This window comes from Helicoverpa zea, chromosome 16 (assembly GCF_022581195.2).
Source record: "Helicoverpa zea isolate HzStark_Cry1AcR chromosome 16, ilHelZeax1.1, whole genome shotgun sequence".
NCBI lineage: Eukaryota > Metazoa > Arthropoda > Insecta > Lepidoptera > Noctuidae > Helicoverpa > Helicoverpa zea.
Window position 1 is genome coordinate 1,260,312 of NC_061467.1, and position 13,687 is coordinate 1,273,998.

At 34.6% G+C, this 13,687-nt stretch overlaps 1 protein-coding gene across 1 annotated transcript in view; it reads left to right on the forward strand.

The window, feature by feature from the left end:
* The first annotated feature begins 2,998 nt into the window (after positions 1-2,998).
* Positions 2,999-13,687, forward strand: part of LOC124637531 (lutropin-choriogonadotropic hormone receptor-like) — a 34,356-nt gene continuing 23,667 nt past the window's right edge. Inside the window, exon 1 of the mRNA XM_047174045.1 lies at positions 2,999-3,325. Coding sequence (XP_047030001.1) covers positions 3,262-3,325 — 64 coding nt within the window. The 5' untranslated portion in view covers positions 2,999-3,261. The remainder of the gene's footprint in view (positions 3,326-13,687) is intronic.

A 13,687-nucleotide genomic window follows, 5' to 3' on the forward strand; every position in this document is an offset into this window, starting at 1 on the left:
TGACTTCAAATGATAATAATTTGAATAATAATAATATATATAATGAATTGTCAAAATGAGTATGAATATCGATTAAATTTCGTTAGGTCACATCACTACATTTGTCAAACAAGAACTAGCCGCTTTCCCGCGGTTTTGACCGAATCCCGTGGTAACTACTGCCCGTAGCGGGATAAAATATAGCCTATGTTGCTCGAGAAGAGTGTAGCTTTCCAACAGTGAAAGAATTTTTCATATCGGTTCAGTAGTTTCTGAGCCTTTATGCTATAGACAAGCCAAAAATATATTTTTTCTCTTTATTATTCTAAACGATTGGTATAAACGGCTGAAAATTCGAATCAAAAGGTACAGTCATAAAAATTATAGCTACATAGTTTATAGACTGTGTTCAGTGTACCACAAAAATGTTTTTAAGTTGTTTTCGTGCTATTAAAAGCACATAAAACGTGTAAAAGTCAGTTCAAAAGGTTTTTTGAACTTTAAGGTAGCCAGTAATGGCTCCATTTTGGCTGTAGGCCGATTTCTGTAACAGATTGTGAAATTATGTTTACGAGTTTAGGGAAACGATTTAAGCTTGGAATGTATGGACCGATTAAAAATGGAAATATAAAATATATTAGATTTTTTAATGAAATTATTTTAGATGGAACCTTCCATTTTAAATATATATCTCCATTTTATCAAGTTGATTAACCGATTAGTGCCGATTAAAATGCCTGTGAAAATGTCTAGCTTAGCTGATGATAACTATGCAACAGCTACCTGACTTCAACCTGACCAATTCCATGAACTCAAAGTTGTTTACTATATTCTAAGTGTTTGGCGTACGATTTTTCGAATTAGAAATTCTTCGTAATCTTCATAACGATCGTGTTATTGTTTTCGGCACTACATTTGTCAAATGATTAATAGGCATGATGACAAATTTTTAAATTCCTTTGTATGATGTAGGTATACGTCTATTTTATATGAAAAATTATTAATTTTAAGAAAATGCGAAGTTTTTTTATCAAATAATTGCATTTTTCTCTGTCCACTTTGAATCCGGCGCGAAAACGCTTGTCAGTGTCATGTCGTCACTTGTGACGTCACGACTGAAATTACAAGACGCAAGTAAACAACGCTCGTGCAATAATTAAGTTTTTTGTTCTTACATGGAAGTTTTAACATTTCTAAATTCAGCTGAACAAAAATCTTTATTTGATGCCAAAAACTCTCCCAGCATTATGATATCAATTCTAGGCAAATTAGCGCTGTTTGCCTTGATAAATCCGGGCTCCATAACTCGTGTTATAAACAATTAATTAATTAAAAACAAAGATCGCAGTGGAAGTTCACAATAACGAAATGTGACGTTCGCGCGCTTTCGCGCGAGTTGTTTTGAGAGATGACGTCACGAGCTCTGATTGGTGTTCAAGATATCATGGCGGATTGCCTTATTTCGTAATTTTATTTTATAAAAAGACATATTAATCACATTATTAATAAAGAAAACAATGCGCGTTTTATATTCCAAGCTTCAAGTTTAATTTAATAAATATATTATTTTTATGATTTTTGATTACTGTCATCATGCCTATTGTTAGGTACTTGTTATTTGACGTTCAGACACGAAAAAGTTAGTGCATGAAATAATGAAATCTCCGTTGTATGAGAAGTGGCCAGTGCCATGCGGCAAGACAATAACTTATTATACAATGATTATTGAGTTGTTGCTTTCGATATACTTGACTAAAATATTAAATACGTTCGAAAATAAATATCGATAAAAAAGAGAGATTTTATTCCGATGACGAACGCTTTTAATTTGATAATGAAAAGTTATCTGCATTTCTAGCATACGCACGCACATCACGTAGAGATAAATAGGTAAATGTACTTATATCTTTTAAATCCTTATATCCCTGTGAGAAATACTCACAAAAAAGGACTATAGGATAAAGTACAACTATCTTTATTTATAAAAGATAGTTAATAAAGAATTATATTCTAATTACTAGAAGCAGGCGAATATCTTTATCAACCTTCAATAAAAAATATTCTCTTTTTTTCAATAAAAAAATATGTAAAAACTCATTAAAAAAGGTTGCATTTCAGATTGAAGCAAGTACAGGCCGTCTCTGCAGAAAAAAATTAGGCAATGCCATTACTCAAAAAAAAAATTAATATTTAATGGCATCCTGGATTTTTTTTGACAACATCAGCCAGTGGTGTGTGCATTTTTCGATAATATAAAACCTTTTTTTATGCTGACATTATAATGAATTTCAATGTAATGTAAGATAATCTAAAAGTTATAGATTGTGCACATAAAATGTACATAAAAGTATAAAAATATACGATACATACGTGTAGATCACTACAGGCTCGTCGTAAATCATAATTGACTGCTATACGTACAAACAGTGAGTTTTGGCGCCTCTCCAAACTGCCCGAGTAGATTTATTTTTTATTTTTATCGATTTTATGTCAGGAACCTCGGTCGAAGTTAATATGTCGAAGTCAGCACCAAACCAATTATTTATTTGCATGGACACCTGTAAACTTCTTATTTCATAATTAAATAGAAAATGTATAGGTACTTTAAAATAACTTCTTACAAATTATTAGGTACATATTACAGCACTTTCAGAGTTTCTAAAAAATATATTTTTAGAATAACGACTCTACAATATTATCAAAAGATGATTACAGTTTTCTGAGGCAATTGATTTCAATATTGCTTACCTACTATTGATTTTACATTCGATAAGATTAAACTTCTTTATAGGCATTACCGGCATGACAATAATTTTTGTGTCAATAACAAATCCAACGAAACAAAAAATGCTAGCTCATCAATTACTAGTCCAAGTTAAATTACTGGATTACTATAATAATCCAATAATAATACTTTTTGTTTCGTTTTGTAAATACTTTTGCATGAGGTCAAAAAAAATATCGGTCATTGACTATGGCTGAAAATTCTTGTACCTACGTGAGATTTTCCGACATCAGTACGAACTCGGAAGCCGAAGGGAGAGCGCGTGTTTTCGCGCCAATCCTCCGATAAAATACGATAAATAAATCTACGATAAATGATTAGTTATTGAATATAAAGATTAATTGTATAGTGATTTAGTAAAAGTTAGTGAAAAATATGATTTTATAGTGAAATTAAATGTTGTGTTTAATTAAGATGTAGTGTTTTTGAGACAAAGTCTGATTAATTTATAGTTAAGGATGATGTATGAACAATTTAGACGATGATTGAATAGTGTTATGTTTACTGTGATCAAAATGTGTATAAGATTAACTGTTTGGACTGTTGTCCTACTAGTTCTGGGTATGTATGATTTTATTCAAAATTTTCATTTAAATATGTCAGTGAAATTTTTAAAATGTCTTTTGTGTAAATGATTTCTATAAACATTAACAATTATTTTGATCTTTTAAAAGTATTTCGGTAAGTAGAATATATTTATATAAGTTGTGTAGTTTATCTCATCAAATATTTTACGTGTGGTTTTCAACATGTCAATTAAACGAAAAACCGCTCAAGTTGGTTTAATTCATGACTTCTTAGAACCATTATTAACTTCGATCTACTTCAATTAAGCGTCTCAGGAGTCAAGAGAGATTAATTACGAAGCTAGTTTAATTACTACGGATCATATTATACAGTTTGACAGAACAAAACATCTTTTTACCAAACATATACTGGCATTTTTTTAAACTACGATTTTGCACGCATTTCAATTTCAAATTGCTTACTTCTTTGCTTTTGTAGGACCGTTCTGAAATGAGAGTTAGTCAAGTATACACTATATTTTTTCAATGTCTTCTCGTCAAACATATTTATATTCGCACTGCGCAGTATTTGGTCGGTTTTTTTGCAAAAGTTTTCGCATTTTATTTGAATCCGTGTTGTATTTCAATTAGGATTTAATTGAGAGCTCACGCCGATGTGTCGTGATCGCGTGTTTGTGAACTACCGACAGGTATTTGCTTGTTATATTAGTTATCATTTGTGATAACTATTTAGTTATCTTTGCGCTGGCCCCTTGGAAGCTAAAAAGCCAACGTTTTATGATTGCCGCGAACACCATTTTTACCTGTTTCGAATTCTTACTACAATATATTGAATTGACAAGATCTATTCCTGCGTTTGCAATTTTGAAGCCAACCCCAATAACCTCTTAATATCAATTTTCACGCAGACTGACTCTTCACTCTTGATTCTCTGCGTGATTTTTACAGTCGGCCGATGGCTGCAAACCTCCTTGATATTAAATTGGTGGCAGTTTATCGACTCAGAACTGATACACAAATGTAGGTACTGGTTTTAAATGTAGTATAGCTAGGATATTATACTATATGTAGAAGTACATAGCTAGAGAATTCCACTATAACTATTAGACGTAAATCATCGAGAACTACTTACCTATGCGGACAGTACCTACTCACCTATTGTTTTGTTATTGATCTTCCATAAAATGTGTAACTAATGCATGAATGGAATGTGCAATAAATATTACGCTACCCCGTGTACGCGTGTGTGTGTTTACGCTATACCGTGTTTATAGTACCTACTTAGATATTGCTACTCCATTCGCATGTGCATAAAATGATAGGTAATGATTTTAACGGAAAAACAACCTTGTTACACGCTTTTTATTAGCTTCACCTGTATGTTTGTATGTTTGTATGTTTGTAGGTTTGTAACCGACTTCTTTGGGCGCGATTTTGACCCACTTTAAACGGCCAGATTTCGTTCAAACTTTGTAGATTTATTGAGGACCGATGACAATACACTAATTTGATAAAATTATTCCATTTTTAACCGACTTCCCAAAAAGGAGGAGGTTACACATACACATCGATTACTCCGAGGTTTATAGACCGATCTACGTGATTCTTTTTTTGTTCGACTCGGAATAGCTGCCAGTTGTTCCCATAGTCATCAGATCAGGATCTGATGATGGAAACCCTGAGAAATCGAGGGCAACCTTCGAAAGTTGTAGGCATACATAGGATAAAAACTTGACACTCAGGTGTACGCCTAAAAGCAATATTCAACTGTGAAGATTTGGAGCTGACCTGATGATGGAGACCAGAGAAGGTCGAGGGAACTCGACAACTGAATATGTAAACTACCTCGTGTTTGGGCTTCAATTATTTGTATTGACAAGACCTTTGCAACAGTGAAGGTTTGGAGCTGACCTGATGATGGAGACCAGAGAAAGTCGAGGGAACTCGACAACTGAATATGTAAACTACCTCGTGTTTGGGCTTAAATTATTTGTATTGACAAGACCTATGCAACAGTGAAGGTTGGGAGCTGACCTGATGATGGAGACCAGAGAAAGTCGAGGGAACTCGACAACTGAATATGTAAAATACCTCGTTTGGACTTATATTCTTTGTATTGATGAGAACTTCCCACTTGTATGGATAGTGACAACTATTCGTATCACTGAAAAGCTTTAAATAAAAAACTTTTTTACAAAAAAATTAAATCGACTTCCCAAAACACTAAAAAGCAAAAAAAAAAACTAATTTTAGGTGCATCGGCCTAGAAGTCGGTGGCAAAATTAACTTAGTAACATCCATTAGCCACCGACTTCTAGGATTTTCAATTTGCAAAATATGATTTTTGTTAATTTATATAATTTTTATCTATAGTCGATAAGGTAAGAAAATTAATTAAAATTTTCTATAATTTTTCTCTACAGTCGATAAGGATCGATGTTAATTTTTATTTCCAATAATTATCTTTAGCCGTTTTCTCTAATATTGACAAATTTTATACTAAAGAGAATTTTAATTCTACAAAACAAATAATAGTTTTAAAACAAACTAAAAAGTAGAAAATAAATAATAGTTTAAAAAAACTAAAAAACATGCTTTTTATAGAAAACCGAACTAAAAAATAGAACATAAATTTTAATGAATTTAAATTAAGAAAATAGTGTTAAAAATTTCAATGAATATAAATTATAATAATAATAGTGTGAATACAAAAAAAAATATTTAAAAAAAGCGTGGGGTGCTTTTTAAGGTATTATCGAAATGAAAATCACTCTACTCATATCTGTCAATAAAATATTTATAACTATTGACACCATGCACCCCACGCTTTTTTTTAAATATATTTTTTTGTATTCACACTATTATTAATTTATATTCATTGAAATTTTTAACACTATTTTCTTAATTTAAATTCATTAAAATTTATTTTTTGTAGCTTGGTTTTCTAAGGAAATTACGTCATTAGCCATATGAAAAAGACTAAGTTATGTATGAATTGTTTTCTTTTTTAAAGTTATATACTTTTCTTCTATTTAATATCTATTAATACTAATATTTAATAACTTTAAATACCTACTTGTCAACCTTGGTCTATTGTCATCACACCTGGTGATTCATATAGCTTTTTCCAATTGTCCATTTACTTACATTACCTAATTTAGGACTCCGACAGCAATAATTGTTATAAATGAAAGGAAAAATAGAAACGGTTCTGACCAATATCTTACCGTCGCGCTTCAAACAATCATCTCTCAAATTAGATTTGTAAGATTGACGTTTGTGAAAATGTCGATAACTGTGAAAGAGTAACAAGAGTAACGAGTAGCCGATAAGTACTGTTGCTAACATAGGTGTAATATGCCCATATATGGAAAAGAAGGCGTGTCTCACAAAAGTGTCAGAAAATAGCACTTCTCTATTTCTAAAATCTATACTAATCATTTCGGTACCTACGCTTTACGAGCAGGACAAAGCGAGACTTAATATCATGTATCATAACTTTGTAACCCATTAACACAGAATAAAGAGCTTTGACTTTGGCTTTAGCTTTTAAAAAACTTGAGAAGATTTTATCAACCTTATAACGACGTAACTAGGGCATGCAATTTCGGTAAAATAAAAATTACCGGTAAAAATTCGGTAATTAAAATATTTTTACCGGTAAACCGGTAAAACGGTAATTTTTGTATTTTTTTAAAATGTGATATTATATCAATAAGATTGGGTAGTAAAGCAGCAAAAAATAATTAAAAATACAAGGTGTAAGGTGGTAAACATTTTTTGTGACGTGGGCCGTAACAAACAGACATGTCAGTACCATCAGTACGCGATGTCGTCGACAAAATGCAAGAGAAACGGCTGCGATGGTTCGGCCATGTGAAAAGGAAACCACCTGAATACATCGCCAATGTTGTGTACTCAATCTCAATATACCCGGTCAAAGGCGCAGAGGCAGGCCGAAACGGTGGTGGTCGAGTGTCGTAATGAATGACTTGAAAATCTACGAACTCGAAGAGGAAGATGTCCTGGATAGATTGAAGTGGAAGAAGAAGATACGGAAAGCGGACTCCGTCACAAGACGGGATAAACGCTTAAAATTACCGTGAAGTAAAAGCCCTCTTTTATGGTAAATCGTAGGCATTTTATGGACCAGGGTCGCGGTAACTCTTTCGAACAATCCCGCAGCCCCGGCAGGCCTTGGCCCTGCGCGTGGAACAACTCGGGCCGCCGTCACGGGTCTGTTGTCTATGCAGACGGAGGAACGACGAGCCACCCGAACTCGCCGTCCACAGACCGACGCCTGCAGTGGCCGGGAGTCGTCTCTCGACACTCGGCGCCCGTGGTGTCTTCCTGGTCCACTACAGCGGCTGGGATGAGAGGTGCGAACTCGCAGGTGCTCCACCGTCTCCTTATCGAGCATGACTGCTTCGCAGAAGGAGGCGACGGCTTCCCATTCCCTCTCGCTCCGGACCATGACTTGAACCAGGGCCGGACGCAAGAGGTCGCCGCTGCCTATTGGCTCGACGACGACACGGCGGTACCCTTCCCAGGCAGTGCACACCTAGACTGTGTGCTCCACCGTGTCCTCAGTGCTATCCGCATGGTAGTGAAGTAAAAGCACTTGCTCAATAAGGTCATAGAGTAAGTAAAATAAGCATAATCTATATTTTGGCTTATATGAGCTGACAGCTATGAGGAAAATCAGAATAACCGAATGAATAAAATTTGTTTAGATATTATAAATTAAGATGAGAATGAAGATTTGTATCTAACCTATAGTTAAGGAGCCACATAAGTTTACTTTCCTAAAAAACAGCAACTTTAACACTCTTACAATAATGTACCTAATGTATTCAAAATTACATTATGTTCAGGCTACATAATGAAGATTTGACGTTAAATGAACAAATTGCTATATATTATCACAAAAACGTAAAAACCGGTAATTTACCGGTTACACATTATTTTTACCGGTAAATTAAAGATCGCGAAAATGGGCGGTTTTACCGGTAAAACCGAAACCGGTAAACCGGTATTGCATGCCCTAGACGTAACTATAGTTGTCACATTCACATTCAAGTCCATACCCGTAATTAATAAGGCAGCTACTGCCCAGACATTGACATTACACTTTAATCTATAGGACGTGTACTACCAATGCGACACTGGCCATCAGACGTTACATAGTCGGTATCACGGAGTAAGGAAGTTGAGCGGAGATTCCGTAAAGCAGGCAGGTCAGGCGCATTCCTCGAGGTCAAATACGTACAGTGGGCATGACCAAAACGATCAGATACGAGTGAACTAACAAGGCGTTTGGGTTCTTTGAGACACCTATCAACGATTTTCGGTATTACAAAAACTGGTTGAGTCAAAGATGGCGTATAAGGGCGAAGGCAGTACCGTTCCTCGTCCCCCGCACAGCCGCATTTTGGTGCGCTACTTTCTTAGGAGAATTTCCGTTATGGTACCTCCGCTAGTTATTTTGTTCTCCACGGTCGGTACTAATACGGTCTCATGATCACCACGGGCGGCTAATGTGGAGATACGCAATTTGCACGCACGCCCGAATACTTGAGTAGCGTTATCACAATTTTATTGCATGCATAACGCGGTTACATTACGCCTTTATGGTCATGTACTAATATTAGAACCTGTATCTTGTATCTCAAGTGAGGAATTTAGAAAATATTTTGTGCTAGTTTTCTCTTTGCAATTTCCCTCGGTTTAACTGGTATTACCAGGGCAATTATACACTTATCTCATATTCATCATCATTAATTTAAGAGCCCAGCTCTTGTCGGTGCAGCTCCTTCCATTTACACCTATCTAGCGCCAACTCCTGAACTTCCTTATTACGTCACAACCTTCACCTTTTCTTTAATTTGCTTGATGTAGCTATATCTCATATTAGCGTAGACATTTCGAAACAGGAAAATGATGAAATTTGATTTTTTTGCTGTCAAATTTTTGGCCCAGTGATCCATTACGGGTTCCGTACTAAATACTTTGTTATCTCTATAAACCATAACTGTAGCATCCTGTTTTCGAATGAATTCTGAATATTTTTGCTACAGATAAAGCTATCTGGAAATGTTAGTTTAAAGCTTGCTTAATTCCAAAGACACAAATAGACAATTTATTTCTAAATACTAACAATTTTAATCACTCGTTTTACGCATGAATTCTATCTGTTTAGGTATTGCTGTAGTTTTGTAAACAAAATTTACTATGCATCTATGTAGCAAGGAGTTTAATCAACTTGTCATTCATAAAGCAGTATTAATAAACCTTCGTGTCAGCTTGAATACGTCTTCATTAATCAACTGTTTTCATTAGTTCCTTAGTTTTCCATTAAAGAATATTAAACGGAGTTAGAAAAACTCACTGTTTGAGATTTATGCAAGCATTACATAGATTCATTCTTTCATTCTATATAGATTCTTTTTTTCTAAGTCGTGGTGGCCTAGTGGGTAAAGAACCAACCTCTCGAGTATGTGGGCATGGGTTCGATTCCAGGTCAGGCAAGTACCAATGCAACTTTTCTAAGTTTGTATGTACTTTCTAAGTATATCTTAGACATCAATGGCTAATAAAAAGGTGAAGGAAAACATCTTGAGGAAACCTGGTCTATAGTCTGAAATCACCAACCCGCATTGAGCAAACGTGGTGATTAATGCTCAATCTTTCTCCGTGTGAGAGGAGGCCTGTGTAACATACATAGATTCTTTGTTCCTATGGTTACATCAACATTAATCACTGTTAAAAACGTTGTTTTTAAAGATTTTTTTTTGTCCAAAACTTGTATTGTAAGAATAAGAGAGATTATAAAAAAATATTTGATTAGGAAAACCTATACAATTGTAAAAAAACGCCAAATAATTATTAAATATTTTTTTTCATTAAACAGTGGTTTAGTCTTATTTATTAACAGTCAAATAAAGAGTTTTATTAATTTTATAATTGTATCATCTGTGTTTGGCAAACCATATTTGCCACTGAAAAAAACAGACTCATAACATTCTCTCATTGTTTGTATTGTTTAAACGCACCCATAGACAATGTTCACATATTGAACCAAAAGCTATCTAAGCCAAATTACTTCACACCAATTCCTACAGTATTTTAGATCAACGCAGGTACTTATAATTAATGCAATTACAGCGCTGTAAGTCGACAACGGTGGCAACAGAAGCATAGATAAATTAAACAATGCGGATGGCATACACCTCAACCGTATTACATTATCAGTAGTATATTTATCGATAACGCACTCGAATCGATAAATATAATATCGATAACTGAAAATAGAATATATTTATATAAGAGAGGATGAATAAGCCGTTATCTGTGCCTAATATTAATAGTATGGTGATTAATTAATATAGTGCTTATGATCTGGCACTGGTATCTCTCAAGTATGAGGGCGCGGGTTCGATCCCAGGTCAGGCAAGTACCAATGCAACTTTTCTAAGTCTGTATGTACTTTCTAAGTATATCTTAGACACCATTGGCTGTGTTTCGGATGGCACGTTAAACTGTAGGTCCCGGCTGTCATTGAACATCCTTGGCAGTCGTTACGGGTAGTCAGAAGCCAGTAAGTCTGACACCAGTCTAACCAAGGGGTATCGGGTTGCCCGGGTAACTGGGTTGAGGAGGTCAGATAGGCAGTCGCTTCTTGTAAAGCACTGGTACTCAGCCGAATCCGGTTAGACTGGAAGCCGACCCCAACATGATTGGGAAAAAGGCTCGGAGGATGATGATGAGGATGATGATCTGGCACTGGTATCCGGTGGTTCATTTTGTTGTTATCTAAGTAATGTTAAACCAGGGAGCCTGATTATAGAGTTGGTGGTCATAGCTGAAATTACTTTGTTATTGTAAAGTGAGCCATTTTCATAAAACTTTCACAGATGTGTAGCTGAAAAGTACATCAAACTAGGTACCTTCATGCACTCATCTTTAGCGACTCTCCAAATTGTATATGATTGTAATTTTTTATGAAGAAATGCGCATCAAAAAAAACAATTGAAAAAAAACAGCATTTAATTTATCCATTTGCCTTAGATCAATTTAAGGATAAGAATATACTTAGTCCTTCGTGAAACAGTCCCTCCTAGGCCCCCAGATGCCACACGCATGTGACCGACGAATTTTATAGATTGAAATGTCCGATTTATTTTATGACATAATTGAAACATCGTAAAAATGAGCCGAATTTTAATTAGTATTCGTCCACACTTTATTTTTATTGAAGTATTATTTTATTTGTTTCGGTCTGTTTGTGCTTCGTGGCTTTATCGCTCATTGATGGACACTGAGTCATTTTATTAATTTTGATGACAGAGCATCAACAAGGACTCATTTGATGCCTGCCTATCCATACGAATATAATAAAGAGTATCATGGACTATATTTTATCCCGGTATGGGCAGTAAGTTCCCACGGGACGCGGGTGAAATCGCGGGAAAACGGCTGGTAAGATTATAGGCTGTATTAGTAATTTATTCGCTTAAATATCAATGATTTGTATATAATATCTTTAGGCGGTATCTCACTGGCGCCACTCAAACTTCCTTTAACCACTTCACTATTATCTACGTCGCAATCAAATTGGTTAAAACAGGTAACGCACTATCTATTACTATCTAGGTACAGACGTACAATTTTGTCTCGATAACAAACAGGTACCTAGACATGTACCCCACGTTAAGCCCAATGGTTTAACATTACTATGTCACAGATACATAGTTGTAAGCTGCCAAAATACCCTTATCAGATATCTTAGTTCTTCAGTCAACAAAAATAATGGAATGACGTCAAACTTTCTTGTGAATAAATCAGTCAAATAAATAAAACTAACGAGAATAGCGTGGAAGTCACGGGTTAAGCTGTTTTTATGTGAAACATATCCGGGCCAGAGAAAAGTGTTCTACTAACAGCGATGTTTTTTTCTACAGATATGGAATTTTGATAGCATTACAGACAGTAGGTATGAGCATGTCGTTAAATCAACGCCATTTACTTATCAATATGTTGAGTTCATGACTGCAATACTCTGCATGCCTTGTGATTATTGTCAGGATTTCGGAAAGACTAAAATTTTCCACAAATAAGTATATCGGTAAAGTGAGACATGGACACATACATATCCCACCAAAAACATTAAATGTAAAAAAAAGCCAATCCTCTACGCAATTCCTCCACCGTAAAAAGTTTTGAGATCGCATAGAAGCCAAGTCCTGTTCTACTTTATTTGTAATAATAAATCAATATTTTGTGACTATATCAATAGTTTCGTTCACTTTACAATAATATTGACTTGGCCATGAGCACAATAAACTACAAATATAATACAGCATATCTTGGAGAGGTGAAAGTCAAACATGAAGTTTAATATCACAGAATTAAATACTTTTAGTTTATTCAATTGTTACTAAATGATCGACAGTCAGTATCATCCAACATCAATGAACTGCACATGTACTATGGCGCATGTTTAGTCCATGGTGATCTCAAATTCCAATCAGTCCATAATCAGTCCAATCGTAAAATCATGTCCATATAGAATTTATCAATTCAATGGTATTTACACATTATTACAAGGAGCGACTTTTAACTTGTGCTCATGGCCAAGACAGTATTATTGTAATGTGAATAAAACTATTGATATAGTCACAAAATATTGATTTATTATTACAAATAAAGTAGAACAGGACTTGGCTTCTATGCGATCTCAAAACTTTTTACGGTGGAGGAATTGCGTAGAGGATTGGCTTTTTTTTACATTTAATGTTTTTGGTGGGATCTAATTTATTTTTTTTAGGTCTCTTTCTTCTCTAATAATATAACAAATTAAATTAACTTACATGCAACTAACTAAATATATAACAAACTAAATATGTACACCTAAAGTAGCACGTAAACAATATTTTTTTAACCTAAAAAATTTCGAAATTGTCGAATTTTTTAATCGAATATCTTTTAGAATAAAAGAGATTTATTTCAGAGGTAGATGACGCTATCACATGAAATTATTTGTTTTTTTTTAAGTACCTACTACTTATACTAAGCTATGTAACAAAACCATAGCGTGATTTAGACCAGGACAACGCCATCTATCGAGCGAGCATGCAGTGTTTATCGCACTGCATTAATATGAAAGACTAGCTTCCGCCAGCGGCTTCGCCCGCGTCACCACGTGTTGATAAAAAGTGTGCCTATGTGTTATTCCAGGGTATCACCTATCTACATACCAAATTTCAATCAAATCGGTCCAGCCGTTTTTGCGTGATTGAATAACAAACATACATCCATACATTCTCACAAACTTTCACATTTATAATATAAGTAGGATTTTATCATTATTCATTTCATTTAAACCTAGCTTTTTTAT